The sequence below is a fragment of the Enhydra lutris genome, unplaced genomic scaffold (genome assembly GCF_002288905.1).
Source record: "Enhydra lutris kenyoni isolate GAN:26980312 unplaced genomic scaffold, ASM228890v2 scaffoldscaffold12, whole genome shotgun sequence".
NCBI lineage: Eukaryota > Metazoa > Chordata > Mammalia > Carnivora > Mustelidae > Enhydra > Enhydra lutris.
This window is the reverse complement of record NW_019154096.1, coordinates 72,158,305-72,185,609: the sequence shown is the minus strand read 5'-3', so window position 1 is coordinate 72,185,609 and position 27,305 is coordinate 72,158,305. Positions and strand designations below refer to the sequence as shown.

The window sequence follows — 27,305 nt, the reverse complement described above, 5'->3', positions numbered from 1 at the left end:
TTTACTCTCGGCTCATATGTGTGGTCAGAGATGGTCTGTGATTACACAGGTGCAAGCGTCACTAGGGGATTAACAGAGATGCCACCCGCTTAATGACATGAGCACCCTCGGAGAGAGAGGTGACCATTACCTGAGCAGACGACACTGGCATCTTCTCCAGGACCACAGTTATGGACGGACCAGTCGGAATGGGGACACTGTCCCAGGAAACTCTCTCTTCCTGTACAGTCCACATCATCCAGCAGAAACTTGCCCTCTCCTTCGCCAAACTGAGCCTTCACAGGGGCTGCGAGGGCATGGCCACAGTTCAGCTGCCGACACACCACATCAGCTTCATTCATGTCCCAGCGGTCATCGCAAACCCTGCCCCAGTGGCCATGGTAGAAAACCTCCACACGTCCAGAACATCTGCCTGAGCCATTCACCAGTTGCAATTGTGGCCAGTCTTTCAGAGACACAAAAACACTACATGTTAGGAGAAGGAACACATTCTGCATTCACCCATAACACATATTTGTGGACAGGCCCCGGGTCACCCCAGATGGCACTGCAGATATCACAGTTCACAGAGCACACCTGGTTTTGCTGTCACAGAGTTTGAAGTCTAATTTGTGGGGACTGGAGGAAGTAATTGCATTAATCCAAAATTAAGTTTTTAGATGTACAATTACACTAGATGCTAAGAGGCAGAGGGGGAGAGTGTACTGTAGTGTAGTGTTTTGTAGTGTTTTGAGAGTGTATATGGGAGTGGGGGTTCCAGGCTATCTTTTCTAAGAAGAGATTAGGGACCCGGGTCTTGGACAAAGAGTAGGAAGGAGCTTAGTAGACAAAGAAGGATGGGAGGAGGCAGAGGCTTCCCCAGTTCATTAAAAATAGCAGAGGCTTATGAGTGAGGTGAATACATAGAGATTCCCCAGATGGAATCATTCTGTTTGTTAGCACATGACCCACCAAACCACACGAAATGAAGAGGTAGAAAACCTTGACTCACCACCGGGGAATGGTGTTAGGATCTCAGCATCTGAGAGACGAGAGAAGAGATGAGGTGTCATTGCCATCCCAAAGACTCCACCCAAGTTTACGGGGAGCGTCGCATGGACATGGTGGGCTCACGGGGCCGACACTGAGCTAAGGGTGACCTCATGGAGTAGACGCTGAGCTATGAGCATAACTTGGGGACTGGATTCGACAGGTTCATTCTGATCAGTGGCACGTGAAACGTGATTGTGTATTTGGGAAGCGCAGAGCCACTCACACATTGTTCTTTTAAACGGGATCCCTTGTGGGAATGTGCCTCTGCCAGAAAGGCAGAAGGGTCAGGTGCTTACAAGAGTGTATGCCTCTGGCTTATGAAGAGACTTCTAAGGAAGGAAGGTGTCTTAGGGTTCAAGTTAACCAGAAACAGTGAGCTTTTTTCCATTTATTTCTGAATTTGCTGAAAATCTGAAGTTGGGTTTTTTTAAAATACAATTTCAGTTAAGCTGTGACTTTGGATGATAATTTATTAAATCATATTTGTATCCTCACTCCAAAATTTTCTGAAATACATTTAGGCAATGAGAACAAAACAGTTTGGGGAGAAAAGGCTTCCTCTATACCATAGATAAAGCAGAGAAGCTGCCTTTTTTCCCCCTTTCCTTTGTTGAGTTCTTTTGATTAAATTCATTATTTGTCTCCTGCCCTCCCCCACTTCCACATGGGTTGTATTATAAAATCAGAGGATTGGGGACATTTGGGGAGGTTCCCTTAAAGATATACTACAGTGTGATTCTTACCAAAAGCTCCTGAAGTTTCACGTTCATATTCTATGAGAAAGAAAAGAAAAGTTGTATAAAATGAGTCTTTCTTGAAAGAGGACAAACATTCTGGAATGCCCTGTGCTTGCTGGCTGGATTGGCTGTTGTCCCCCTGCTATGATCCTAGTGAAAGAGTTCAGCCTGGAATTTGTGCTCTATGTGGTTATTCCAAAAAGGAAGTTTGGAAGGAAAGACCTTTATGCTATTTTCAATATTCGTTGAAAAGCAGACATCTTAGTCTGGACTCTATGCTCAGGAATAGCCCAGTACACTCAACTAAGGTTGGTTTGTTTAAGGGTCCTCCCTGACCTTGGGGGTGGGAACACCTGCAGGCCAGACAGGTGCATCTTAGGTGACCAACGTTACCTTATGTGGAGGATTTTAAACACTGGTTTTCATATTGTGATGAATATGATTGTGTTGTAACTTGGAGATAAAACTCTAAGTGACTCTTGAAGATAAATGATTTCCAAAGGAGTCTGTGCTCAGGGCAGGCCACCCTGGCTGTGATGTTTGGGGCATTTGTTTGAAGAACATGGGAGCTCATTAACATATGGACATTCATTCCCTCGTCATATGGTCAATCGCTCATTTCCCCAGGTGACATTCAGTTTTGATGATGTTGGAAGGTGGGTCTGGAGGCTCTGGTTTAAATAAATTAGGGTGGTTCAACTCAAGGGCACACGAGTGCATGCCAGGCTTAGGGCATGTGCATGGGTGAGGGGCTTAAAATATGAGGGAAGAGTGAGGCTGCTCTCAGAGCAGCAAGACAACTTGGAACATTTGCCAATTTTGCCTGGAGTCAGGGTGCTTTCCAGCATGCAGCGGACTTAGTGAAGGGGACAGCACCAGAGGTGGAGTCCAGAGGCCTGGATATTTGCCATGTGACTTTGGCCAAGGTACTTGACCTTGACTTAACCTTGTCACTGAGCCTCCGTTTACCTATTTATGAAACAAGGATCATGAAACAAGCCTGCTTGAATTGTGTGACGATGAAATGGTGTAACAGAGGGAAGGTGCTTGGAAAACTGGAAATTGCTCCATGCCCCGACAGGGTTCACACTTTGAGGCAGTCTCTCAGGCAAACCATCAAGTGACTCAGTGTACTCAGATTTGGAATACCTTACATGCTAAGGTTATAATAAAGAGCCAATAAATCTGTTAAAATATCATATTTGAAAGAAATTAGATTTTCTTTCCCCCCAAATGATAAACTCAAACAACTTTAATCAGTAGATTAATCAGAGGAAATTAATGGAAAAAATCTGGATTGAGGTTAACACTCGAGGAAGGAACTATTAACAGCTTTGCTTTTATTAGTAAAGCAATAATTAATTCACCATCAATTCATTATTAATACATACCTATTAAAACAAACAAAATCAACTGCACATGCTTGATTCCAAAGTAGAGTTTAAGAAACAGCACTATTGATATTTTGGACTAGAAAATTCTTCGTGGTGGAGGGCTGACCTGTGTGTTGTAGGACGTTTAGTAGTGTCCCTGACTTCTAAGATGCCAGTACCACCCCCATTCACAGTCAAAATGTCTCTAGACATTGACAAAAGTCCCCCGGAGAACAAAATCATCCCCAGTTGAGACCAACTGTTTAAAACTATACTTAAAAAGCGTTTTTTAAATTTCCCTGAAGTCATATTCTTTTTTAAAAAAAAAATACTCTGTTTATTTATTTGATAAAGAGATAAAGAGAGAGCCAGCATGAGCAGGGGGAAGGGCAGGGAGAGAGGGAGAAACAAACTGCCTGCTGAGCAGGGAGCCTGACTCAGGGCTCAGTCTCAGGACCCTGAGATCATGACCTGAGCCAAAGGCAGACACTTAACCAACTGAGCCACCCAGGTGTCTCCTGAAGTCAGATTCTTATGATAATTTGCTAACTAGACTGTTAGTTAGCAACTAACTCCCATCAAGGGGCCGTGCCCAAGGACTTGCTGCCTAAGAGACTGGGAGAGTCCTCCTGCAACTTCCTAGGCTACCTGGAGTGCCCAGATGAGGCAAAGATGACACCCGGTCAACTCTGTGTGTCCTGAGGACTCACAGGAAGCTCACAAAGTGAGTTCTAGGGGTTCAGGAAGAGGGGCTGGGGCTGCCTTTCCCCTGCAAACCAGGAAGAGGCCTTGGGAACATTGATTTTATGGACTGAAATTCTCTTCTACCCATTTAACCAGCTCTCAAGACAGAGTCACCTGCAGTGGGAAAGGTCCCAGCAGGGCAGGGTCTGGTCGCCACCACCACCAAGTGAGGGGAGTCTGCTGCTCTGTGACAGAAGCTGGCACGTGGAATAGTCTGGAAGTCAATCCCATGGGACAGGGACATTGTGTTCAATGCTGGATAGCCAAGCCTTCTGCAATTTTTCTGAATGCATGAGTGCTTGGCTCTTGGCTAGTTGATAATGGTTTAGAATCTGTTTTCTGGCATGCCAGGTTTGGAAGGACGATCTGGGGGGTAGGGGCGTGGTCTCCTCCAACTCTGAGATATTTGGCAGCTGAGGGTCAAGGAAGGGGCTGCCACTGGCTCCTGACCCCTGAACTTGCCCATCATGCAGAGATGGCTTATTAGAAACATGGTTACTTGGTCTCTAGGAGATAGAGGTCCTCAAAAAGCAGAGATATCTGGCACAGCATCATTGGCTATGAAATGACAGGTGAAGGATCAGAATTAACAGGTGTCTTCCCTCATGGTTGGGGGGTGGGGGTGGGAGGGAAGAAATCCATTGTTTGGGGTGCTTCTATTATTAATATGATTATTTCCATTGTGTTAAAGGAGAAGTAATGTGCAAAAACACACATTAAGAGGAAGGGGAGGCATGGGGGACACATCTATTAAGGATGTTCAATGCCCCTGCTGTTACTCAGGGTCACCCACTCGGAGTTCTAATGCTCTACTGTTGGCTGTTGCTGTCTTGAAATTCTTAAGTAATCTCTGAAAAAGGAGACCCACATTTTCATCTTGCACTGGGAACTGCAGTGATGTAGTCCATCCTGTGACTGGACTAAGCCTTTTTGATTCAAACCTAGAGAATTTTTTTTTTTTGCAATACGCTGACCTTGGCTTCTCAAATAGACACAAAAATTTGGGGGTTATATTTGGGGTGTCCTTGGGGCACCTGGGTGTCTCTGTGGGTTAAGCGTTTGCCTTCAGCTCAGATCATGATCCCAGGGTCCTGGGATCAAGCCCCATGTCGGGTTCTCTGCTCAGTGAGGAGTCTGTTTCTCCCTCTCCCTCTGTGTGCTCTCTCTCGCTCTGAAATCAATCAATCAATCAACCAATCAATCATTCAATCTTTAAAAAAAAAAAAAGATTAAGGTGTCTGGCTGTGTTGGGAAGATACTGAGGACATGACTGAGGGAAAAAAAATGGCAATTCAAGTCCCAGAGAAGAGAGGAAGGCATTTACCCAAGCAGGTGACACCGGCGTCTTCCCCATGCTCACAGTTGTGGGTGAACCAGCCGGCGTGGGAGCACTGCCCCAGATTGGCCTCAGTCCCCGAGCACTGCACATCGTCCAGAAGGATGGCGCCTGAGCCCTGGCCATAGTGGGCCTCTCCCGGGGCGGAGACGGCTGTCCCACAGCCCAGCTGCCGACACACCACCTGTGCTTCCTTCTTGTCCCAAAAGTCGTCACACACGGTGTGCCATATGCCTTCAAAGTACACCTCGACACGACCCGAACACCTGCCAGAGCCTTCCACGAGCTGCACAGCGAGCCAGTCTTTGGGAGAGAGTCAGTCCCCCCACCCAAAGTGTTGGTGGAGTCACCACGTTCCTCACCAGTGTCCTCATCGTGACAGTGAGCCCTATTCATGGAGTACCACCTGGGCTTCAGGCACTGGCTTAAGTCCTTCACAATAGACATCTTTTAAAGGCTCACAACTACCTTGTGGGGTATTATTGTCCCCATCTTACCATGGAGGAAACCGGGTACAGCTTCCTGGGGGTCCCATCAGTGAGGGGCAGCAGGGGACCCCTAGCTCATTCTGACTGCTCCCAGGGGTCCTCTGTACATCTCTGTAGGGCCCTCCTGTTGGGGGGGGGGTGTCAACCACGGGAGGGGAGTTTACACTGGCTGTGTAGCGGGACATCTGGCTTTGCTTTGGTCTTTTCAGAAGCACTTCATTCTGGATCCTCCCTTCTGGTCTGGCAAGAACATCTACATCTTAGGTAGGAACTCTCCAAGTCTGGGCTCCTTGATAGTTCAGCTTAAGAAATATCTCCTGGATCCTTGGACCGTTTTCACCGTGTCACTGTTATTGTCGGTGCCAAGTCCAGCTTGCTGGGGGGACACAACCGTGCAGGAAGCACACACACTGCTCGACTCCCCAGGAAGCTGCGGCCCGACCAGTGTGCACCCACACTCGAGCTCTCTGAGCATTTGCCGGGCATCGCTCGCCAGCATTCCCAGTTCTCGGGCCGGGAAGGGCTTACTGGGACACGGAGGTGCACACCTGGCTCTGGCTTTGCTGCGGCTTTCATCACTCACTAGCTACACAATTTGTGTAGGTCCGCCCACCTCCCATTCCGCATCTGCAAAGGATGAGGAATGTGATAAGGGCACCGGCCTCAAGGGAGATCAATGAACCAAATGCATCTGAATTGCCCTGCGCAGAGGGAGCACCGAGGAGCTGGCAATTGTCACTTTCTACACCTCACCCACTGTCACTAGAGAGCTGAGGAGGCTGATGGGAACTCCCAGGGCTGGCTGCTGACAGCAGGCTGTTCCCTGCACCCCTCCCCCACTCCCCCCGCCCCGCGCCTGCTCCTTGTGTCCCAGAGGCTGCAGAGCAGGGCTTCTCAAAGCCTGGTCTTCACAAACCCTGCATTATTTGAATCTCTCAAGAGGTTTGCTAAAGATCAGACTCCTGGAGTGTACCCCATGTCTCCGAGGGAACCTGGGATTTTTCCCATTCTGCAAGCTCTGGGGGTTGATTTTGGCTTACCCCAACATTTAAGAGCACTTGAGATAGGGACTTTTAAGTCAGTCTCTCATGTGTTGGAACCATGAAATTAGATAAAGACCCCTGTCTTGTTAAACAGAAATGGAAATGGGACTCCTTTATTTTCAGAGATGAGCTACTCATCCAACCCCAGGGCCATTCACAGCTTCTCCATGTCCCTACAACCCTGGACTGGCCACCTGCCCTTGGCCCTGCTTCCTCCAAGCCAAGGGGATGGGCCAGCTCTGACTCACCATCCAGCTGCCCCGGAGGCAAGCCTCGCACGGTGCTTCTCTTAGAATGTCCTTTCCATAGGCTTTCTGTGGGTCCTCTGATGTCCCTCCTGGAGCAACCTGAGAAGTACAGCCGGTTAGAATCTGGATGTTCAGCCCAGGGAGAGAGAAAACAGCCTCCCTAGAGGGAGACCTGACAGGGCCCAGCATCAGATAGCATCTGCCCCAGCCCCATCCCAAACTCTCGGACGCACAGGCTCAGCAGAGAGAACCTGAGAACCCAAGAATCTGAATGTTTACCAACCCAATCGGTTCTGTCGTGCTGTGGAGAAAATTTCCCAGACGCCACAGCTTATAAGTGGCAGTGCTGGGATGTGGTTCCAGAGTCTAGACATTTAGTTGCCCACTCCCACTTCTTTCCTTTTCATCCCACACCTCCTACATCCTCCTACCAAGTGGCTGAACCCCTGCATTTTTTATGCCACTTCAGCCCATCCTTTGCACGAGCAGCTCTGATGCCTACACCCAACTTTACACTTTTCCAAGCACGCTCACAGCTGTCTGCCCCTTAGATTATCAGAGAAGCCCCGTGATGTGTGCTGCTCAGGCCCAGCAAGGTGGCCTGGGGGCTGACACGCAGAGCACCTACCGAAGCCGTCCAGACCGACTGTGACCACCTTGAACTAAGTTTGCGTGTTTTGTTTCCTTTGTGTGTGGACTACCATGACCTTTTTTTTTTTTTAAGTAGTTTTCCTAACTCAGTCTTTTTTCACTTTAGTCCATGTCACCTCTCCAGGTGACAGGCAGAGTAAACTTCCCCCAGAAACTCAACCACCTAGATATGAATACTTAGCTAAGGGCAAATGGTAACATTACCTTGACATTAGCCAAAACTCCAGGATCCTACAAGTCTTCTTTAACATATGAAAATCCCTTTGGAAACTTCCTTTATCTTTACAACCTGCCCCAAGATATGTTAGCAATCATCTCCAAACATATGGCCCACTGATATCCATCTGAAGGGTCTCGTAACTAAGGTTTAGTAGACAGTAGTAAATGATTCTGCAAGGTCCTGGAACCCTTGCTTCCAAATTCCCTAGAGACTTACACTATCCCTAACCCCCTCTCAACTTGAAAGTATATAATGAGTCACTCCTCACAACTCTAGGGCAGCGCTTTCTGCCCCAGGTCCTCTCCCCATGCTTTAATAAAACAACCCTTTTTGCACTGACAATGTCTCAAGAATTCTTTTTTGACTATTTGCTCCTGAACCCCAACACATCACGTCACTTTCCAGTTCTCTCCTATGAGCAACTTGTTCTCCCTTTCTCAGAAGGAAGGCTCAGATTTACCCATGACTCCATGAGCTTTTCTTGAAATTTCCTGGAACGTCATAACCACTTACATCAACATGGTAACCTAGCCATCCAAGAAAGACCAATTTCCAACTGGAAACTTTATGTCTTCTCCATGATTGAAAACCTGACCTCCCCAAGTTCTTATGTTCAGTCCATTAAAGTTTAACAAATATCACTGAGCACCTACTATGTGCTGGGCACTGGGGATCTGATGGCAAATGATAGTATCTCAATAACTCATTGGATATTTACTGGTTTGGGGCTACCTGTTCATGTCTTGTCCTCCCCCCAAGTCAGATCAGGAGATCTGAGTGGAAGGGACCATGCTCTGAGCACAGTGCCTGGAATTTGCTGGGCACTGGTCAGATGACAGGAAGATGAATCAAGGGTGTGGGGTGTCAGATAGACCTTGAAGAATGGGTGGGCTAAATTTAGAGGAAGAGGATAAATAAGAAAGAACCCCTTTTACAGAGGAATCGGTAAGGGAGCCATCTGAACCACGACTCTGTGTTGGAGGGAGAGTTATAAAGATGGATCAGCAGGAAAAGATTAGTTTTTTGGGTTTTGAATGATAGGAAGAGAAGCCTAGACTTTTCAAGTGATGGTGGAGGTGCTGTTTGGCATTCTTGCTTGGAGAACAGACATGATAGACAGCACAAAGCAGGCGCAGCTGGAAGTGAGTAAGAATCAAATGTAGGGAGTAAACTGGGGTGCAGGCTACTCTAGGGAACAAGCCAGAAGATGCCCTGTGCTTGGTCTGTGATGGCAGCTCTGGGCCTATAGAAGGGGGAAAATAAAATGTTGGATGATGTTTCTTAAGATTGGTCCCACACCAGGGGAACCTGGGTGGCTCAGTCATTAAGCATTTGCCTTCGGCTCAGGTCATGATCCCAGGGTCCAGGATGGAGCCCTGTGTCAGAACCCCTGCTCAGCGGGGAGCCTGCTTCTCCCTCTCCCACTTCCCCTGCTTGTGTTCCCTCTCTCGCTGTGTCTCTGTAAAATAAATAAATAAAATCTTTAAAAAAAAAAAAAAGATTGGTCTCCCAGCTGCCTTCATCAGATTGCGGGAGTTTTTTGGGGGGGGGGTGGCATATGTGAGATAAGAAGCCAGGATGAGGGGAAGACTTAAGACTAGAGAAAGGACATAGCAGACAGCCTTGTGAGTCACAGCAGGGCACTGGGGACAGGGAATGAGCACTGACAGGGTTAACTTTGGGCTGAAAACAAGGAGGGAAAGATGGCAGAAATGGATTGGTCCTGAGAATGTGTGTGTATGCACGTGCATATGTATGTTAGAGTGTGTCTGTGCGTGAGTGTGTGAGTTTGTGCACATGAGTGTGTGTGTGTGAGAGTTCATGTGCATGAGTGTGTGTGTTTGTGTGTGTGTGTGTGTATGTGTGAGAGGATGTGTGTGAGGGTTTGTGTGCATGACAGTGTGTGAGAGTGTGAGTGTGAGAGTATATGTGTTTATGTAAGACCGTTTATGTGGATGAGTGTGTAGGAGTGTTTTTTGGTGTGTGTGAGAATTTGTTTATACACAAAATGTGTGTGAATGAAAGTGAGCATGTGTGTGAGCACGTGTATATGTGGGGGAGGGGGAGGCTGGCCCTCAGAGGGGCCAGCCTTGGAGAGCATCAACAGGTGGTACGATACCTGCTGAAGGTTTGACCAGGGGTGAATGAGACAACAGGGCAGCTGTGGCAGCTGAGGGGCTCCACTGAGATTGGACACCATGGGTTTCCCATCCACTCTGGTGCTAGGGATGAAGCTTGGGGCCCGAGGAACCGCAGAGGCAGGGCCAAGTGAAGAGGGTACGGCTGTGGTGTAAGGGAAGGTGAGGAGATTATGGTCAGGGTTTCAGAGCTCCAGGCAGAACAGGCCCAGTGCCACAGCTGAACCAATGGTAACTTGATCGTAATGTGGTTTTAGAAACTATTTTAACTATTGAACTTGGATTGTGTTGATCAGATAAATTCAACACCAGGGAACAATCACATCTTTAGAAATACTCCTCCTTTCATCGGCGGCCGACAAATTGTCCTTTGTCCTCACATTTTCTGTGTGAGTTACCTTAATATCTCCTGAGCTCCAGTGGCCTGCAAGTTCCCCAAATCCCTGCTGGTGCCCATAAGACTGCACTGAACTATGGCTGCATTTCTGGGTGCGCTTCCCAGGAGGTTTCACTGGTCCCATTGTCTGCAAGACTCTTGTGCAATCAATGTGAGGAGCCTAACAAAGCCAACAGGCCAGATCATATCACTAATCCATGTGTTCCTGGAAGCTTGGGAGCACCCCCGAGAAAGTGTAGAGTGATGTACTCATCTTGGGGTTCAGGGGAGGTGACAGTATAAAGCCTGGACCAAAGAACTGGAGGAGGGGGCAAAGCAAAGGAGACATCAGAGAGTTAGGGAGAAAATGACTCCAGTGATAACTGGTATTTGAAAATCATGTCTGTAAGATCTACTGAGCCTTTCAAATATCCTTAGATTTAAGGAATCAGGGGGAAATGACCCTATGATCCTGCTGTCTTTATTTTGAGAGGATCCAGTGAGCACTCATTACTCAATGGTATGGTATTCCTGCTCATTGATTTTTCACTCATTTATTCAGAATTCATTTATTTATGAAGTGTCCTCTAATGGACCAGGAACTATGCTGAGAAAATGGGTCCATGGGTGTAAGAAGGTGTGCCTTTGGTGGGCAAGTAGTGTTGGTGTTTGGCAGTAATTTTGCAAATTTCAAGGAAAGCAGGATAAGGCAGAGGAAGAAGAGAGTTGAATATTGGTGTAACTGGATAAGCAGTGCAATAAATAGCGCTTATATTGACAGATTTTCTTCACTGGGACTTGGTCTTTCAGTGTGATGAGAAGAGGCTATAGGTTCAGAATTGGGGCTGATCTTTGTTCCTGGGGTCCCCAACACATACTTGCAATAACACAGGCAGTTATTACAGTATAGTCTTAGGAGAATCACTGAAATTTAGGGTGGTTTTTGTCTCAGTTCCCAGAAATCATTAAACCCACTTATCCCATCAAGTTGGTCTCCATTTTCTCCCTTCACATCTATCCTAAATTCTTTGGACACCTAATTCCAGACAGATGAAATCATAGGCCATTTCCACTTTGAAAGAGTAGCAATATACTCTAAATAAACCCTGGGGGCAGAGCTCATTAAGATTCCTTCCAGATTGTTCCAGGAATCACTTTCATTCACACTTAAACCCCATTTGCTACTGGTGGATTTCAGCACCATTAGAGTCAGCAACATCTCTGCCACTACTGAAACAAATATGACTAACTTGAATTTTGAACAACCTCAGAAATTTCCAAAAACGTTCCTTTCAGAAAACCCCATCAATTTCCCACATCAATTTGGTATAATTCATAAAACTCCAGAGTACCTACTTGCATAATATTGATTGGCTGAAAGAAGAGAACTTCCCTGTTCACATGTTAAAAATCTTAAATCTATTGTTTGAAACCTGTTACTGAATATTGGAAAATATCTTGGTTTCCTGGGCAATGGAAACATCACGGTAAGATTTTATCTGAATCTGATGACTGTATTTTCATTTCTTCTCAGTTGAAAATACACAGTTGAGAATTTACAACATTTAAAACAATAGTTAACATTGAGTGACTATTTTCTATGCCTGAGGCATTCTTCCAAGTAAATTACAAACATTATATCATTAAATCTCCCCAACAATCCAATTAACCCCTTTTATGCGAGAGGAAACAGCAGCATGCAGAGATTCAAACACTTGCCCAGGCCCACATGGGCAGAAAGTTAGGATCAAACTCGTACCTCATTGGACATATAGATGGGAGGCAAGGAACAGACCCCAAAGGATTCAAAAAGTCATTTAAGCCCTTCTTAACACCCTACTATGTTTTAATAAATATGGTTGAGTAGCTGACATAAATATATCTATACAGTTACTTGCAGAATGAAAAAAAGACCTTGGGTATAAAATTTATGATCAAACACAATTCTGTGGTTGATGACTTATGTTTTTCTTGATTGTTAATGAAAATCATTTTCAAGATATTTGTTGGTCAAGAGTAAATTCAAATTTTCATTTGTCAGTATAAGTGGGAAAGCCAAGTAACAAAGGACTTTACTAGTTTCCTCCAAAGCCATTTAGTTCCAAATTAAATTGAGATTTCCTTTAAAGGGCTAAACATGGGATACAGATTAAGACTAAATACTAAACTGATAAATTTTTTATAGAAATGTATAGATTATCAAAAGACTTCATGAGTCAAGTCCCAATAACTTTATGCCATGCCAAATATTTCAGGCTAAGATGTTTGCTTTTTTAAAAGATCTATTTATTTATTTATTTGAGAAACACAGGGGGAGAGAGAGAGAGAGAACATGCACAAGTAAGGGGAAGGTCAGAAGGAGAGAATCTTCAAGAAGACTCCCCACTGAGCATGAAGCCCACCTCGGGCCTCAACCTTGTGAGCCATGAGATCATGACCTGAGGCGAAACCAAGAGTTGGACACTCAACCGACTGAGCCCCCCGGGCGCCCGAAGACATTCTTTTACTATACCTTTCACAACTCTGTTCGGCAATAGTAAAGAAATCATGTCAGTAGATCAAACTTCTAGAGCTGAATATCAATATATGAGCCGAAGAACCTTTTCAAAACTCTTATTTAATTATCCTACAGGCAAATGTTAATTCTTTTCCATCTCTTCAAGAATCCTAAAAACAGAGCCATGTTGTGAAAGAGCAATAAACTGGCGAATGCCTTGTTCACAGATAATAAATCTTACAGAAAATATTGGACTCAACTCCCCTAAATCAATCACGATTATGCGACATCTCGTCAGTGGCTGGCTTGCATTAGACACCGTAAAAGCTCTGTTTGTCTGGATTTAATCCTAAACTTTCCCATAGCGTGCCGGTGGACCATTCATCTTCCCCTTTGAAGCTTGGAACAAGGCATAAGCAAAATGGTGCCGGGCCACCAGCTGCACTACCTGTTTCACGCGGAATAGTGGCATAGAAGACCAGGAGCCAAAGGAGGGCTGAGCAGCCCATGGTGGGAAGGCTTCAAGCTACTGGGATACATGAGGTTCCCACTTTATATGCTCTCCAGACTCCCCTGTGGGGGCGGGCCCTGCAATCTGATGCTTTTTTCAGGTTTGGATTGGCAGGCATTCAGAGCGGGGGACAACTCGTTTGCTTTTGTATATATTTACAATGGGGAATATTTACAATGGGGAAAGGGTGAGTCTACTTGTTAGAAGCATCCTGTGGAATAGTTGGAAGGTGAAACCAGAGAGAATGGACAAATTGTATGCTGGCACCTGCCTAGGCAGATGGGATCCCCCAGTTCCTTAGTGGGAAAGAGAGGCCACGGGAGTCCTGGACATCACTGAAGGCATCATTCTCCTTCGTGTGGGTACGTCCCAGAGGAAGAAGCTGCTGAAATCTACCCATCTTTCAAAACCCATACCTGCTTTCCTCCCTCCTTGAAGTTTTTCTTTGTTCCCCAAATACATTCTCTAATTCCTACAGCACCTACTTGGTACACCTCTTTAACACCCAATATAGTCTGCCGTAGTTGTAACTACTAGAGTTTTAGTCTTATTTCCCCACTGGCTTGACACCCTCTGTGGAAGGAAGGTCTTCTCTTGGTTTCACTTATAGTCCTGCTTATAATATTGCTTTCTTATAATATGCTTAGCATGATGTCTTGTACTTAAATATTTTCTGAATTGAATTTTGAAGTCGATGTCTGATGTCTGATGCCCTTCAAGTGATTGTTTCTTTAATGGATAGTTTTTCTCAACTTAGGTCATTGGCTTATAGTAGCAAATTGTCCCATAATCACAAAGAATTCTCCTTTGCTCTGAGTCTTGTTCCCTCCATTGTGATTTCAGGTAATAAACTTAGCTGACTGAACTTTCTCTTCTTCATCTTTGAAACTGAGATACTACTCTCTTGCCCCACTTTGGAGGGTGATGGGGAGGATTCAGTAAAAATAGGCATATGTAAGAGATGTTTACATTTTGTGAGCAAGATTACTCTTTCTCAACAGATGTCCTCATACCAGAGACTGAGTTTTTCTGATAGTCTCAATGCCATGACTTTGTAGAAAAAATTCAGTCAAATTTAGCCAAGCAGAGAAAATACAGATATAAAGAGAGAGTGTGTTACATAAATGAAAGCAACTGAGTTGTACAATATTTGACAGGCCAAAAGCTAGTATCTATTTGTTTTCCTATAACCCAACCTCTCTTTGGAACCCTCATTCTATCTCAGGTAGACTACAGGATTTAATTAAAATAAGTCCAAATAAGCTCTGCCATTTCAGGTTTATTTTCAGTAAATCCAGGTTTTCAGTAAATTCAGGTTTATTTTAAGTAAATTCAGGCTTTCCCCTCTCCTCTTCCTAAGTCCCTGGAGTCCTCTCTCAGGTCAGACCTTCAGTGGAGTATCCCTGGTTTCTGGATGTTGGCTGTCGTCCATACTTCCATCTACTGTGTCCCTCCACAATGGTAGTCAGTAAGATGTCCTTGTCCTATCTGGTCTCAGGTTGTAGGGTCCTCACTGCTCTCTTCTGCATCCCTGGTCATAACCATGACCCTGTCAGGTTGCCCAGTTCCTTTGTTCACATGTGGTCTCTCTCCCTCCTCTAACTTCTGTAGACCTTTCAGGGATATGAACCACTTCAGGGCCACCCCAACCCTCTTTGCTTTGGCCAACCACCCAGCTCTCTCTCCTCTTGTCCTCACACTGTAAGACCTTGGGGGAACTTCAACAAGGGTCCTATAACTCAGGTTTCCAGACAGTGGGAGACACAGAAGTCTTGTTTCTCTCAGATCCCACAATCTCCAAGATTATCTGGGGAAGCTCATCCTGGGCTTCTCAGGGATCCACCAACCTCCCTTTCTCTTCTGTACCCCTAACACTTCAAAGGATTTTTAACTAGATGGGTCTTCTTCCAAATATTTCCTATCTTACATCTTTTGAACAAAAAGTCAATAACGGGTTTTACTTCCTAGTGTCATTGCCCTGGATGGAGGGCAAAGTGAGGTGTGACTGAGTACCTCCCTAATGAGCTACAACCACACCCCATTAGCCAACAAAACAGACAATACCCCTTGTACTTGGAGCCCCAGGTTCTAGGGCAAGATGGACAATGCAGATCAAGTAAGATACACAGCATGTCATTGGCTAAATGCTTGGGGGAACAATCAAACAGGGCAGAGGGAAACAGTGGGAGGAGAAGGAGTTACTGAAAGCAGGAGGACTGAGAAGCTATCATGTGAACAGGGTCCGCTGGATGAGGCAGAGGAGTAGCCTTCTCAATGTCAGGGGAGACCATGCATTCAGGCAGATTGATTCTGGACCGCTGTGGCGCTAGTGTTCCAAAGGCACCCATGGGACCAGGTCAGGTTGGCGCTTAGGATGCTGCTGAACCGGCCTGCGTTCACAGATCAGGACATGACAAGGGGCAAGGAGGATTGAAGCCCCAGGAAGACTCCGCAGCCTGAAAAGCCAGAGTTCCAGTGTTCTTTGCAATATTGACAACAATAGGACATACACAAAAATGACAATTTTAATGAAATGATGAAAGATTTCAATCATCTCCTTTTAGATACTGCATTATCCCAGGGAGAATATAAATTTTGGCTTTTTTCCCTTAATATTTATTTATTTGAGAGAGAGAGAGAGGAGTGCATGCACACTAGAGCTTGTGCCAGTGGCCAGGTGGGGGAAGAGGGTCAGAGGGATAGGGAGAGAAGCAGACCCCCACTGAGTGCAGAGTCCCTTGGGGTTCCATCTCATCACCTGGAGATCAGGACCTGAACCAAAATCAGGAGTTTGTTGCTCAACCAACTGAGCCATCTAGGAACCCCATAAGTTTTAGCTCTAATAAGTTGAGATAAGTACTGACATCATAGTATTCTCATAACAAGAAGACCTGGGTTCTAATCTCCTCTTCTGCTACTGATGACCCATGTGACCTTGGGCAGGTGACTTAATCTCATTTATTATTTACTCCTTTTGTAGAACTGGGATAATAATGCTGTACCTTTGCTGGATGCGGGTAGCAATCTAACTAAAGACCCTGGAATACCTCTCCAGGGCTAAACTTGGTCCTTGGCTTTTTTGTCAATCTGTGTGCGGCTGTGCAAGAACACACGGGAACTGAGTCAGGGCTGAATTCAATCAAAAGCAGATGTGCACACTGTAACTTTCTGTTGTTAGCATAATGAAGGTAATACATGTTCTCTAAAGGAGAAATATGTAAAGCACATGAAAGTTCGCAGAAGAAAGCAAAATCACCACACCAAGCTGCACATGACGAGTGTGTTAGAATATTCCTCCTAAAGCTTTTTAGGGCATATAAAAAGTTGTGTTGTTTTTATTAATTCTCTCATCACCAATTTTGGGTTCACAATTTATATATAGTGGTATGGTTTAACTACTGCTCTAAAAAGAAAAAGAAAAACAAAAACAAAAAACCCAGTCCTACCATTATAGCTTGAGAAATTTCTAGTTTAAATATTCTTTGAAAACATGATTCTGACAAGCTATGTAATATTTCACGTAGAGAATGCCCCATAGTTTATCCTACTTGTCTTTTACTGTTGGAAACTGACATTATTTCCAGTATTTGGCTAAACTAGTTGCATTTTTAAAGCATTTGAACTAGAATGCTGTTTGTCTCAGGTCAGGAAGTTGTGTCCAGATAGCCCCTGCCCCATTCCCTACCCTGCACTGGACCCTGGACAGCTGCCCCCCCAACTAATCTCACTCTGGCCTCTCTCTGTACCTTGTGATTCTCCCTACCTGTCTTTCTTTCCCGGGGCCTCCAGTCCTAAGGAGTGGATTGCTAAGTATTGACATGTGAGAGGGAAAGGGTCACTTGGGGGAGAAGCTGCTTCTGAAAAGTGGTAAGAATTAACACAAACTCCTATTCTGATGTGTTCACCATGTACAGAAGCAATAAACTCCTTCACTAGGACAAAATGCAGTCAGGTTGCACTAGGGGGACATTTAAAGAAACCAACACTTTCTGTTTTTTGTAGGTGTTCAAAGGAAAATGTTAGTTTACTGGTTCCTATCTCAGCCCAAAGTTTCATATACCCAAGTTTGTGCCCACCTTGCAAACATCACTGTAGTGTCAGGAAGTTAGAGCCAGGGAAAGGGAGAGGTGAAATGAATGAAATCTTGCAGGGACTGGCTGGCCTCTTGTTCCTGGGTCTCAGTCCACCCGATGAGGCCGGAGCCTCCTGAGGGACTCGCCTGGAGCAGCGGACATGTGCTGAGTGCTCCCTGCATCCCCAAGCCACGCTGTGTTGCATGCATCTATCCCTGAGCCCCCCAAGCCCACAAGAAGTGGATGCTCTACACTGCCCATGTGTTACGGATCACACTTTTGCTATTGTCTCCCTGATGCTTGGATCAGTAAGACTCACTTAAGACGTTTCTTATTTTTTTTTTTTATTAGTTTCAGAGGGAGAATTTAGTGATTCTTCAGTTGCGTGTAACACCCAGCGCTCATTCCATCACGCACCCTCCTTCATGCCCATCCCCCAGCCACCCCATCCCGCCACCCACCTCTCCTCCAGCAGCCTTCAGTTTGTTTCCTAGAGTTAAGAGTCTCTCATGGTTTACCTCTCTCTCTGTTTTTCTCTTATTTTATTTTCCCTTCCTTTCCCCTATGTTCATCTGTTTTGTTTCTTAAATTCCACAGATGAGTGAGGGCACATGGTATTTGTCTTTCTCTGACTGACCTGTTTAGCTTAGCGTAATGTCCTCTAGTTCTGCGCACAGCATTGCAAATGGCAAGATCTCATTCTTTTTGATGGCTGAGTAATATTTCATTGTGTATGTATATCACTATACACCACATCTTACTTATCCATTCATCTGTCAGTGGACATCTGGGCTTTTTCCATAATTTGGCTATTGTGGACATTTGCTGCAGTATGGAGGTTCCTCCAAAAGTAAGAAATAGAGCTACCCTTCAACCCAGCGATTGCACTACTAGGTATTTGTCCAAAGGATACAAACATAGTAACTTGAAGGGGCACATGCACCCCAATGCTTATAATTAAGGCTTATTAAAAAAAAAATACTAGTGAATTTGTAGAAGTTCACACCACTAGCTAGACGTGCAGGTCAGATTTTAATTCAGGGATCCCGAATTGTTCGTCTGTATCAGCACATGCTGCAGCCTACATCTGGGAAAAAATAGACACCCCAAAGAGAGTGGTCCGGACTAACACATTTGTACACGGAGTAAACCTACCTTTAACCTGAACTAGCTGGGCCGGGCTTAGTATACCATTAATTTTTCATGTTTGTGTCACCACCTTCCAGGAAAAGCATTCAAGGCGGTTGTAAAAATGCATACAATCTAAAAAGATAAAATTAAAACAAACAGGGTCACCTGGGTGGCTCAGTGGGTTAAAGCCTCTGCCTTCAGCTCAGGTCATGATCCCAGGGTGCTGGGATCGAGTCCCGCATTGGGCTCTCTGCTCAGTGGGGAGCCTGCTTCCTCCTCTCTCTCTGCCTGCCTCTCTGCCTACTTGTCATCTCTCTCTCTGTCAAATAAATAAATAAAATCTTAAAAAATTTAAAACAAACAAACAAGCAGAGTGAGGAAGCCAGGGTAAAATAAAAATAGGAGTAGGAAATGAGTCAAAGCCAAGAGCAGTGTTGGAAGCAGGAAAATCGACTAAAGTCATCCCACTGATTTTGTAAAGGGCATTTGCACTATGTGAATAAAGTCGGATTCTGGGCGTGGAACACCTTCTATTGGCCTAGTCCTTATATATGGCTCTGTTTCACGTTCATTTCACTCTAATTCTTCTAGCAGTTCTGTGAGGGAGTACGACAGATCATCTTATGTCCATTTTATAGATGGGGAGACTGAGACAAGGAGAAAGGGCTCTCGTGCCCGAGGTCGGCTGGTGAGAGAATGAAGCTGCAAGAAGGGAAGTCAGGCTGCTGCTTAGGTTCTCTGTCTCCGTGTCCCTAAAACACCACACAAGACAGGTGAGTACTCTGTCTATGAGGTGCATAAGGATTCTGATTCCTGGCATTTGTTTTAACTTCAGGTCTGTAACTCTAGGTGAGGGGTTATGGCTGCTCAAACACTGGCTTCTTTTTCACTCCCTCACACTGTTCTCTCTTCAGCTCTTGGTTTCTTTTTAACTCTTAGTGTTTTCTGCTACAGTGAACAACCTCTAACAGAGCTTGATAGAGACAAGCACACTCTTTTGTCAGGATCAATAGTTTCCTTTCATTTGAGAGAGAGAGAAAGAGAGGGAGAGAGCACCAGCAGGGGGCGGTGGAAGGGGCCAAGGGAGAAGCAGGCCCCCCGCTGAGCAGGAAGCCTGACACTGGGCTTGATCCCAGGACCCCGGGATCATGACCTGAACTGAAGGCAGGCTCTTAACTAACTGCACCACCCAGGCATCCCAAAAGTTTCCTTTTAGAATGTGGGTTTTACCTGGGACCATCCTTCTGGAAGATTTTTGACGGCATGTTATTTAGTTAGGGCTGCTCTAACTGAGCGGCATAAAGGATAGAAATGTGTTCTTTCACCGTTCTGTAGGCTAGACGTCTGAGACGAAGCTGTTGGTAGGGCTGTTTCTTTCTGAAGATCTTAAGGAAGAATCTATTCCACGCCTCTGCCTTGGATTTTGGGGGTTCGCTGGCCGTTTTAGTTGTTCCTTGGCATGTAGAAGTACAACCCCGATTTCTGTCTTCATCCGTACTTGGCGTTTGCCCTTGGTGCCATTCTCCAAATTTCCGCACAAGGACCGTGTTCATAACAGATTAGGACCCCCCCTCACAACCTCGTCTTAACTCACTGACCTCCATAAAGACCCTAACTCCAAATAAGGTCACCTTCTGAGGGCCTAGGGGTTAGGACTTCAACGAGTGAATTTGGGGGAAACACAATTCAGCCCATGACCTGTGGCATTAACGGGAAGCTCAGCCACCACGGGCAAGGCTGAAATCTTCCTCTCCCTCAACAAGTCAGCACACACGTTTGCAAACTCAACATCTTCAGTTCCCGAGCGAAAGCCAACACAGGCAAGAGGGAGAGCTCTGCGTCGTGCTTTCTCCCCACCGCGTCCTGATTCTTCATCCCCACGTCTGCCGCCTCATCCCCTCGTCCCTCCTCCAGAGGCACGTTTGGCCTCCTTGGGATCATCCGGGTCTTGACGGCATTTAACAACTGCTTCAGCATCGACCCATGTCTCTGTGTCATTGCTCTTGGTGCTCCCCTCTGTTCCCCTCCTCCTTCATGTTTCACAAGTAGTGGGCCTCCTTGGACAACCATGTCCATTTCCTGGACACCACATTGGACATATTGAAGGTGTGCCTCATGCCTCCATTGTCTACCCACAATGGCTGCCGTTGGGATGTAGGACAGCAAAGACACCAAACATAACAGTGACTGCTGCTGAGGGGACCACAGCTGACGAAGGGGATGGAGCCGAGACGAGGGTGGGGTGGTGGTCTCAATGTGTCCTTCTGCAGGGGGACCACAGTGGGCGGTGGTGGCTGAGGTCATGTAGCTACCAGAATCACAAGCCTTGCTTGTGACTGAGAGGGTGGGGGGTATAGACAAGGAGTGGATGGTGAACTCAGGAGCCACTGGAAGTTTCCAAAAATTGCTGTTTTTTGTTTTGAGCACTGCGACTGAAAGTCCTGCAACTGATTCCCCGTTTATAGAATCAATGGGCTCTTGTAGAACAAGAGGCAAAGCATTGCACAGCCAAGTTACACTTAGCTTGCCATTTGGAGTTTCTCGGCAACGATAACTCACGTCTGTTCCCAGGACTCTGTTCCAAGGCCCGTAGTTGAAAGCACATGAAAATACACTCTCTTTAGGGTTAGATTACAAAGAAGATATACTGTAACTTCCTCCCTCTTACCCCATGGAGTTCTAGTACCTGTAAGAAATGTTTTGCCAACTAAGGTTTTAAGATAAGATGGTTTCGTGTTTGCACACATAACTCACAAGATCTTTTTATGCATGCTCAATTAGGTTCAGCCTTCACCAAGGAGCGCAACTCCTCCCCCGGGCAAGTCCCAAGTGGGGCAGGGGACCTACAGGGGAAGTTCAGAGAGAGACCAACTCTCTACCTTATGCTCTCAAGATACGAAGAACAGCCCAAGTCCTCAAAAACAACTCTGAAATTCCTCCTCCATTTGTAGAAAAGGACGGGGTTTTGCACAGATGTTTGCAAGCCCAAGAAAAGGGGTGCTTCCTGATAGAGAACACAACACAATCCCAGATAGGAAGAGATCGTTGTTGGGGAGGGGTACGCCTTGCATTTTGGGATTTGAGATCCCTCCACAATGCCTGAGGAAGTTTCCTGAGCCACTGACGGTGATTCTGGATAGAGACCTGCTAGCATGGCAGGAACCAGAACAATGGCTGTAGTCGTACCATTGTAGAAGACCGCAGGGCTTTCTTCCCAGTGGTCAGCGAGCCCCCCGAGTGCCCCCCTGTAAGTATGTGGGGTCTCAGTCCCTTTCCCAAGCCCAGACCTCCCAACATAAAACAGGAACACAACGTCAAGTCTGATCAGCACCCCATGAGGTACCCAGTACTAGGGCTTCAGTATTTCAGATATCACCTGCCTATCACAGCAGACTACTAAGGCTGTTAATCTGGTTTGTTTCAGAAGCAGACACCTTCTAGAACTTGTATTAATATGGTTTTAAAGATATATGTATATTTAAACAAGTTGAGGCATGGACAGCTCATAGACCGCCGTCTACTCTAATAAATGTTCAATGATTATCTGTTTTTATTATTCATTTTGGTGACGGTCTTTACTTCAGACCAAAACTGTAGCTGGAGGGTAGTAGCAGCGGGCACGGCTGAACCCTGGCCTCTCCGTGTTTTCCTGTGCGAATTTCCCTGGCCCCGTATTCGGTTTCAATCTCCTTATCAGAATGATTTGCATCGTTCAGTCACCACACCATTTCCTGGAGACTCTAACCTCAGATTATGTTAAGATTGGTGGTTTTTGGTTTTGTTTTTTCTAATTATAAATAGTGTGACCTTGAGCAAATTACTGAAACTTTCCTTCCGGACACTGGCTTCTTTGTCTGCAAAACTTCCGTAAACGGACCTCCCGAGGGAGAATAAGTGGGAGTTTCCCAAAGATACCCCTGCTTTGGTAGCAGGGGGTCCTATTGGCAAGGGCAGCCCTGACTCCACCGTAGGCTCAGCTGTGACCTGCCCTACACATGGGTTCCCAGGGAGAGGCAGCTTCTGCTGGGTCCTTCCCTACAATCGTCTTTTGGAGATTTACATGTGGGACCTCCTGGAAGCAAAGACCTTATAGATGCAAAATCTCTCTTATTTGCAAGGTCTGTGTTGGGGGGTTGCAGGAATTGTCCCTTTTGGGGGGCAGTCTCTCTCTGCTATAACTTGATTCTAGTACAGACTCCCCCATCATTGATTTCCTGTTGCATCTTAAGTGACCTTCTCACTTTGACCTTGGCTAAGCTCCCACAGATCAGGAATGGCTGAGGTGAGACTGGAACCCAGGACAAACTCCTACACTAAGAAGCGATAGATAGATATATTTCTTCTCAAAACAAAAACAGGGGCACCTGGGTGGTTCAGTTGGTTAAGCATCTGCCTTCAACTCAGGTCATGATCCTGGGGTTCTGGGGTCCAGTCCTGCATTGGGCTCAGGGACTCTGCTTCTCCCTCTGCCTCCATCTGCCACTCCCCCTGCTTGTGCTCTCTGTATTAAAAAAAAAAAAAAAAAAAAGGCGCCTGGGTGGGCTCTTTCTCTTCCTTCTTCCTCGCTGTGTGTCATTCATATGGATCACTGTTGGTGTGACCACGGCTCTGAGCTGACTTGTTAGGAGTCTCAGTCACATCAGCAACACGGAGTTCCCACTGCTGGTATGTCCAGCGCCTGGTTAAGGGACTAAAGTGTTTGTTTTCTTATTTGCATTTAGAGTTAATCACCTTTATTTATTTATTTTTAAAGCTGGTTTGTTTGTGTCTATGGGTCTGGTCTGTAAAACAGGTAATCTTTTATTCTCACTTCCTGGAATACTATATTTCAATTAGACATTACAGAGAAGTGTGTATAGGTCTTGAGAATTACAAGAGTGCTTTATTCTGAAGCATAACGTGTCAAATCATGGTAGAACAGGACAAAACTCTATATTTTTGTGCCAGCTTACATCGGCTCACCCTCAGACTGACTTCTATCTTCGCTATTGGTGGTTTTTTAAAAATATTTTTATTTTTTAATTACTTTTCAGTGTACTAGAATTCATTGTTTACACACCACACCCAGTGCTCCATGCAATACGTGCCCTCCACTATACCCACCACCAGGCTGGCCCAACTTCCCACCCCCCGCCCCTTCAAAACCCTCAGATTGTTTTTCAGAGTCCATAGTCTCTCATGGGTCATCTCCCCCTCCAAGTTCCCTCAACTGCCTTCTCCCCTCCATCTCCCCATGTCCTCCATGTTATTTCTTATGCTCCACAAATAAGCGAAACCATATGATAATTGACTCTCTCTGCTTGACTTATTTCACTCAGCATAATCTCTTCCAGTCCTGTCCATGTTGCTACAAAAGTTGGATATTCATCCTTTCTGATGGAGGCATAATACTCAATAGTGTATATGGACCACATCTTCCTTATCCATTCGTCTGTTGAAGGCATCTTGGTTCTTTCCACAGTTTGGCGACCGTGGCCATTGTTGCTATGAACATTGGGGTACAGATGGCCCTTCTTTTCACTACATCTGTATCTTTGGGATAAATACCCAGTAGTGCAATTGCAGGGTCATAGGGAAGCTCTATTTTTAATTTCTTAAGGAATCTACACACTGTTCTCCAAATTGGCTGTACCAACTTGCATTCCCACCAATAGTGTAAGAGGGTTCCCCTTTCTCCACATCCTCTCCAACACACTTTGTTTCCTATCTTTTTTTTTTTTTTTTGGCCATTCTAACTGGTGAGGCGGTATCTCAATGTGGTTTTAATTTGAATCTCCCTGATGGCTAGTGATGAACATTTTTTCATGTGTCTGATAGCTATATGTAGAAGAATGAAACTTGACCATTCTCTTACACCATACACAAAGATAAACTCGAAATGGATAAAAGACAGGAATCCATCAGAATCATAGAGGAGAACATAGGCAGTAACCTCTTCCATATCAGCCACAGCAACTTCTTCTAAGATATGTCTCCAAAGGCAAAGGAAACAAAATCGAAAATGAACTTTTGGGACTTCATCAAGATCAAAAGCTTCTGCACAGTAAAGGAAACAGTCAACAAAACAAAGAGGCAACCCATGGATTGGGAGAAGATATTTGCAAATGACAGTACAGACAAAAGGCTGATATCCAGCATCTATAAAGAGCTTCTCAAACTCAACATACACAAAACAGATAATCATTTCGAAAAATGGGCAGAAGACATAAACAGACGCTTCTCCAATGAAGACATACAAATGGCTATCAGATGCTATTGGTATTTTAAGTTTTATTCAAAAATCAAGAATTAGAAAGATGACTTGGAGTTGTAGAAACTTTTACTGAGGAATTGCAGAATCAGATCCACTGACACTGTGGAATGAATAGGCTTCTTGATCTTCGTTTATGGCACCACAGTGTCCCCTAGTAAGCAGGAAAGTGCTGTGATTAGTGCTACTTCCCTGCATGTAAGACTCTGAACAAAAAATTATACATTAAATATTGCAAGTTCAGCTAAAAAAGACAGAGTCAGGTAAAGCTACTATTTAGTATTGTATGTACCTAAAAAAATCTGTATTATTCAATTTGCCTAAAATCAATATGCTTAAAACAACAACTAATCTTTCCAATATTTGGGAAGGAATTCACTGAACTTCACAAAACAAAAATTTGTACAAATTGTGAAAGTTTGGAGAACAAACTGTATATATTTCTTGGCATTTGGAGAACAAACATTCTTTTCTGTGTCCTTATCTTTTAAAATAGCTGAATGTTTTCCCCCAATAATTGCTACATGAAGTCATCATTCAGATAAGTATATAATTCTTGGAATAACTTGAAAAAAATAAATTATAAATACAAACTTCCTTAAGGGAGGAAAGTCCTGGAAATATTTTGGTGGCTCTTACATCTAAGTATGCTTATTCTATTATTCTTTCCCTACCTAATCATCATACTGTTTGCCTAGGCTTGGGATATCTAAAAGCCACAATCTATAGTTACAGGTATAGTTATTTTTCAATGGGTCTTCTCTAAATTATGTCTCCTCTCTCCCAAGCAAACATCATGTGTACACAGTGGTTTGCAGCAAGAGTCCAATACCTGAATGATTCCAGGGAAAGGACAAGAAAGACTTCATTGGAAGCCAGAGCTTTGGCATGTTTAACAGATGTATGGAAACAGTCACCCACAAGGAAATTCTTTAAAAGAAGAAGTGCCCATTTCAGGCTGAATATAGCGTGAAAGGGTGGTGATCCAAACTTAGCATGACTTGGAACATAAGAGTGAAAAGAAAGGCAGACTATGCAGTTATATAATAAGAGTGACTTCAATGTAAATCACAGCCTAAATAAGATCATTTAATCCTGATCTATGTTGGTTTCTAATTCATCATTATTTTTAAAAAAGTTGGAGAATGATTTGCACTTTGGAGGTGTCAACCCACCAGAAATCATGCTATTCCAAATTTCATTGACACCAGTGTGTTGTCTAGGTGCCAACAACACAACCTTGCATGAGAGGAAAATGCTCCTATCTCCTTGAAACTTACCTCCTCTAATAGGTGGAGAGAGAAAATAAGACTGAGATAAAACAAAAGCAAAAATACCTAGGGAGCAATAAGTGCTATAAAACAAATATATGGAAATCAATCAATAAAAAGAATAATGCATCATGACCAAATGCAGATTCTTCCAGAGATAGGTTTGTCTAACAGTTGAAAATCATTCAGTGTGATTCATTATGTTAATAAAGTATAGAAAAAATTTAGATCATTTCAATAGACACAGAAAAAGAAAAACTTGTCAAAATTCAACACCCAGTAAGCATAAAGGGAACTTCTGGTTAATAAAAGCAAAACACTAAATGCTTTTTTCCCTCTGAAATAGGGAATGAAAGAAGAATGTGGCTCTCACCACTGCTCGTCAACATTTTATTGGAGGTGCTAGCCAGTGCAATAAGATAAGAAAAAGAAACAAAAACCATGTAAATTGGAAAGAAAAAATGGAAACTGTATTTTTAGATGACATGATCATATAAGGGAACCTTATGAAATCTTAAAAAAAAAAAAAAAAGAGAGCAACATGAGGTTACTAGAGACTCAAGTAAATGCAATGTGGGATCCTGGGTTGGACTAGAAAGATCAGCAGCAGGATTGATGAAATGGGAATAAGTTCCATAGATTAGTTAATAGCATGCCCCCAGTGTTAATTTCCTAATTTTGACATTACGGTGATTATGTAAAACGTTAACATTAGGGGAAGCAGAGTGAAGGGCATATGGGAATTCACTGTGCTATTTTTGCAGTTTTTTTTCTGTTGGCTTAAAATTACTTCAAAATAAAATGATTTTGTAAATGGAGAAAAAAAAGCTCATAGAATTAATAAGTAATTTATAAAAAGGTTACAAGAAATATGGGAAATTTGAAAAAAAAACAAATGTGTATTTTTCTTAAGATTTTATTTATTTATTTGATGGACAGAGACCACAAGTAGGCAGAGAGACAGGCAGAGAGAGGGAGGAAGCAGGCTCCCCGCTGAGCAGAGAGCCCGATGTGGGGCTTGATCCCAGGACCCTGGGATCATGACCTGAGCCGAAGGCAGAGGCTTTAACCCTCTGAGCCACCCAGGTGCCCCCCAATTGTGTATCTACTCACTAGTAATAATAATTGGAAAACAAAGCACAATTACCATTTAACATGACAGGTATAAGAACTACATATTAAAAAC

At 44.5% G+C, this 27,305-nt stretch overlaps 1 protein-coding gene across 1 annotated transcript in view; it reads right to left on the bottom strand.

Moving 5' to 3' along the window:
- LOC111145040 (deleted in malignant brain tumors 1) overlaps positions 1-27,305 on the bottom strand; it is a 197,318-nt gene that overhangs the window by 102,902 nt on the left and 67,111 nt on the right. Inside the window, 2 exon segments of the mRNA XM_022499653.1 lie at positions 131-445; positions 5,211-5,525. Coding sequence (XP_022355361.1) covers positions 131-445; positions 5,211-5,525 — 630 coding nt within the window.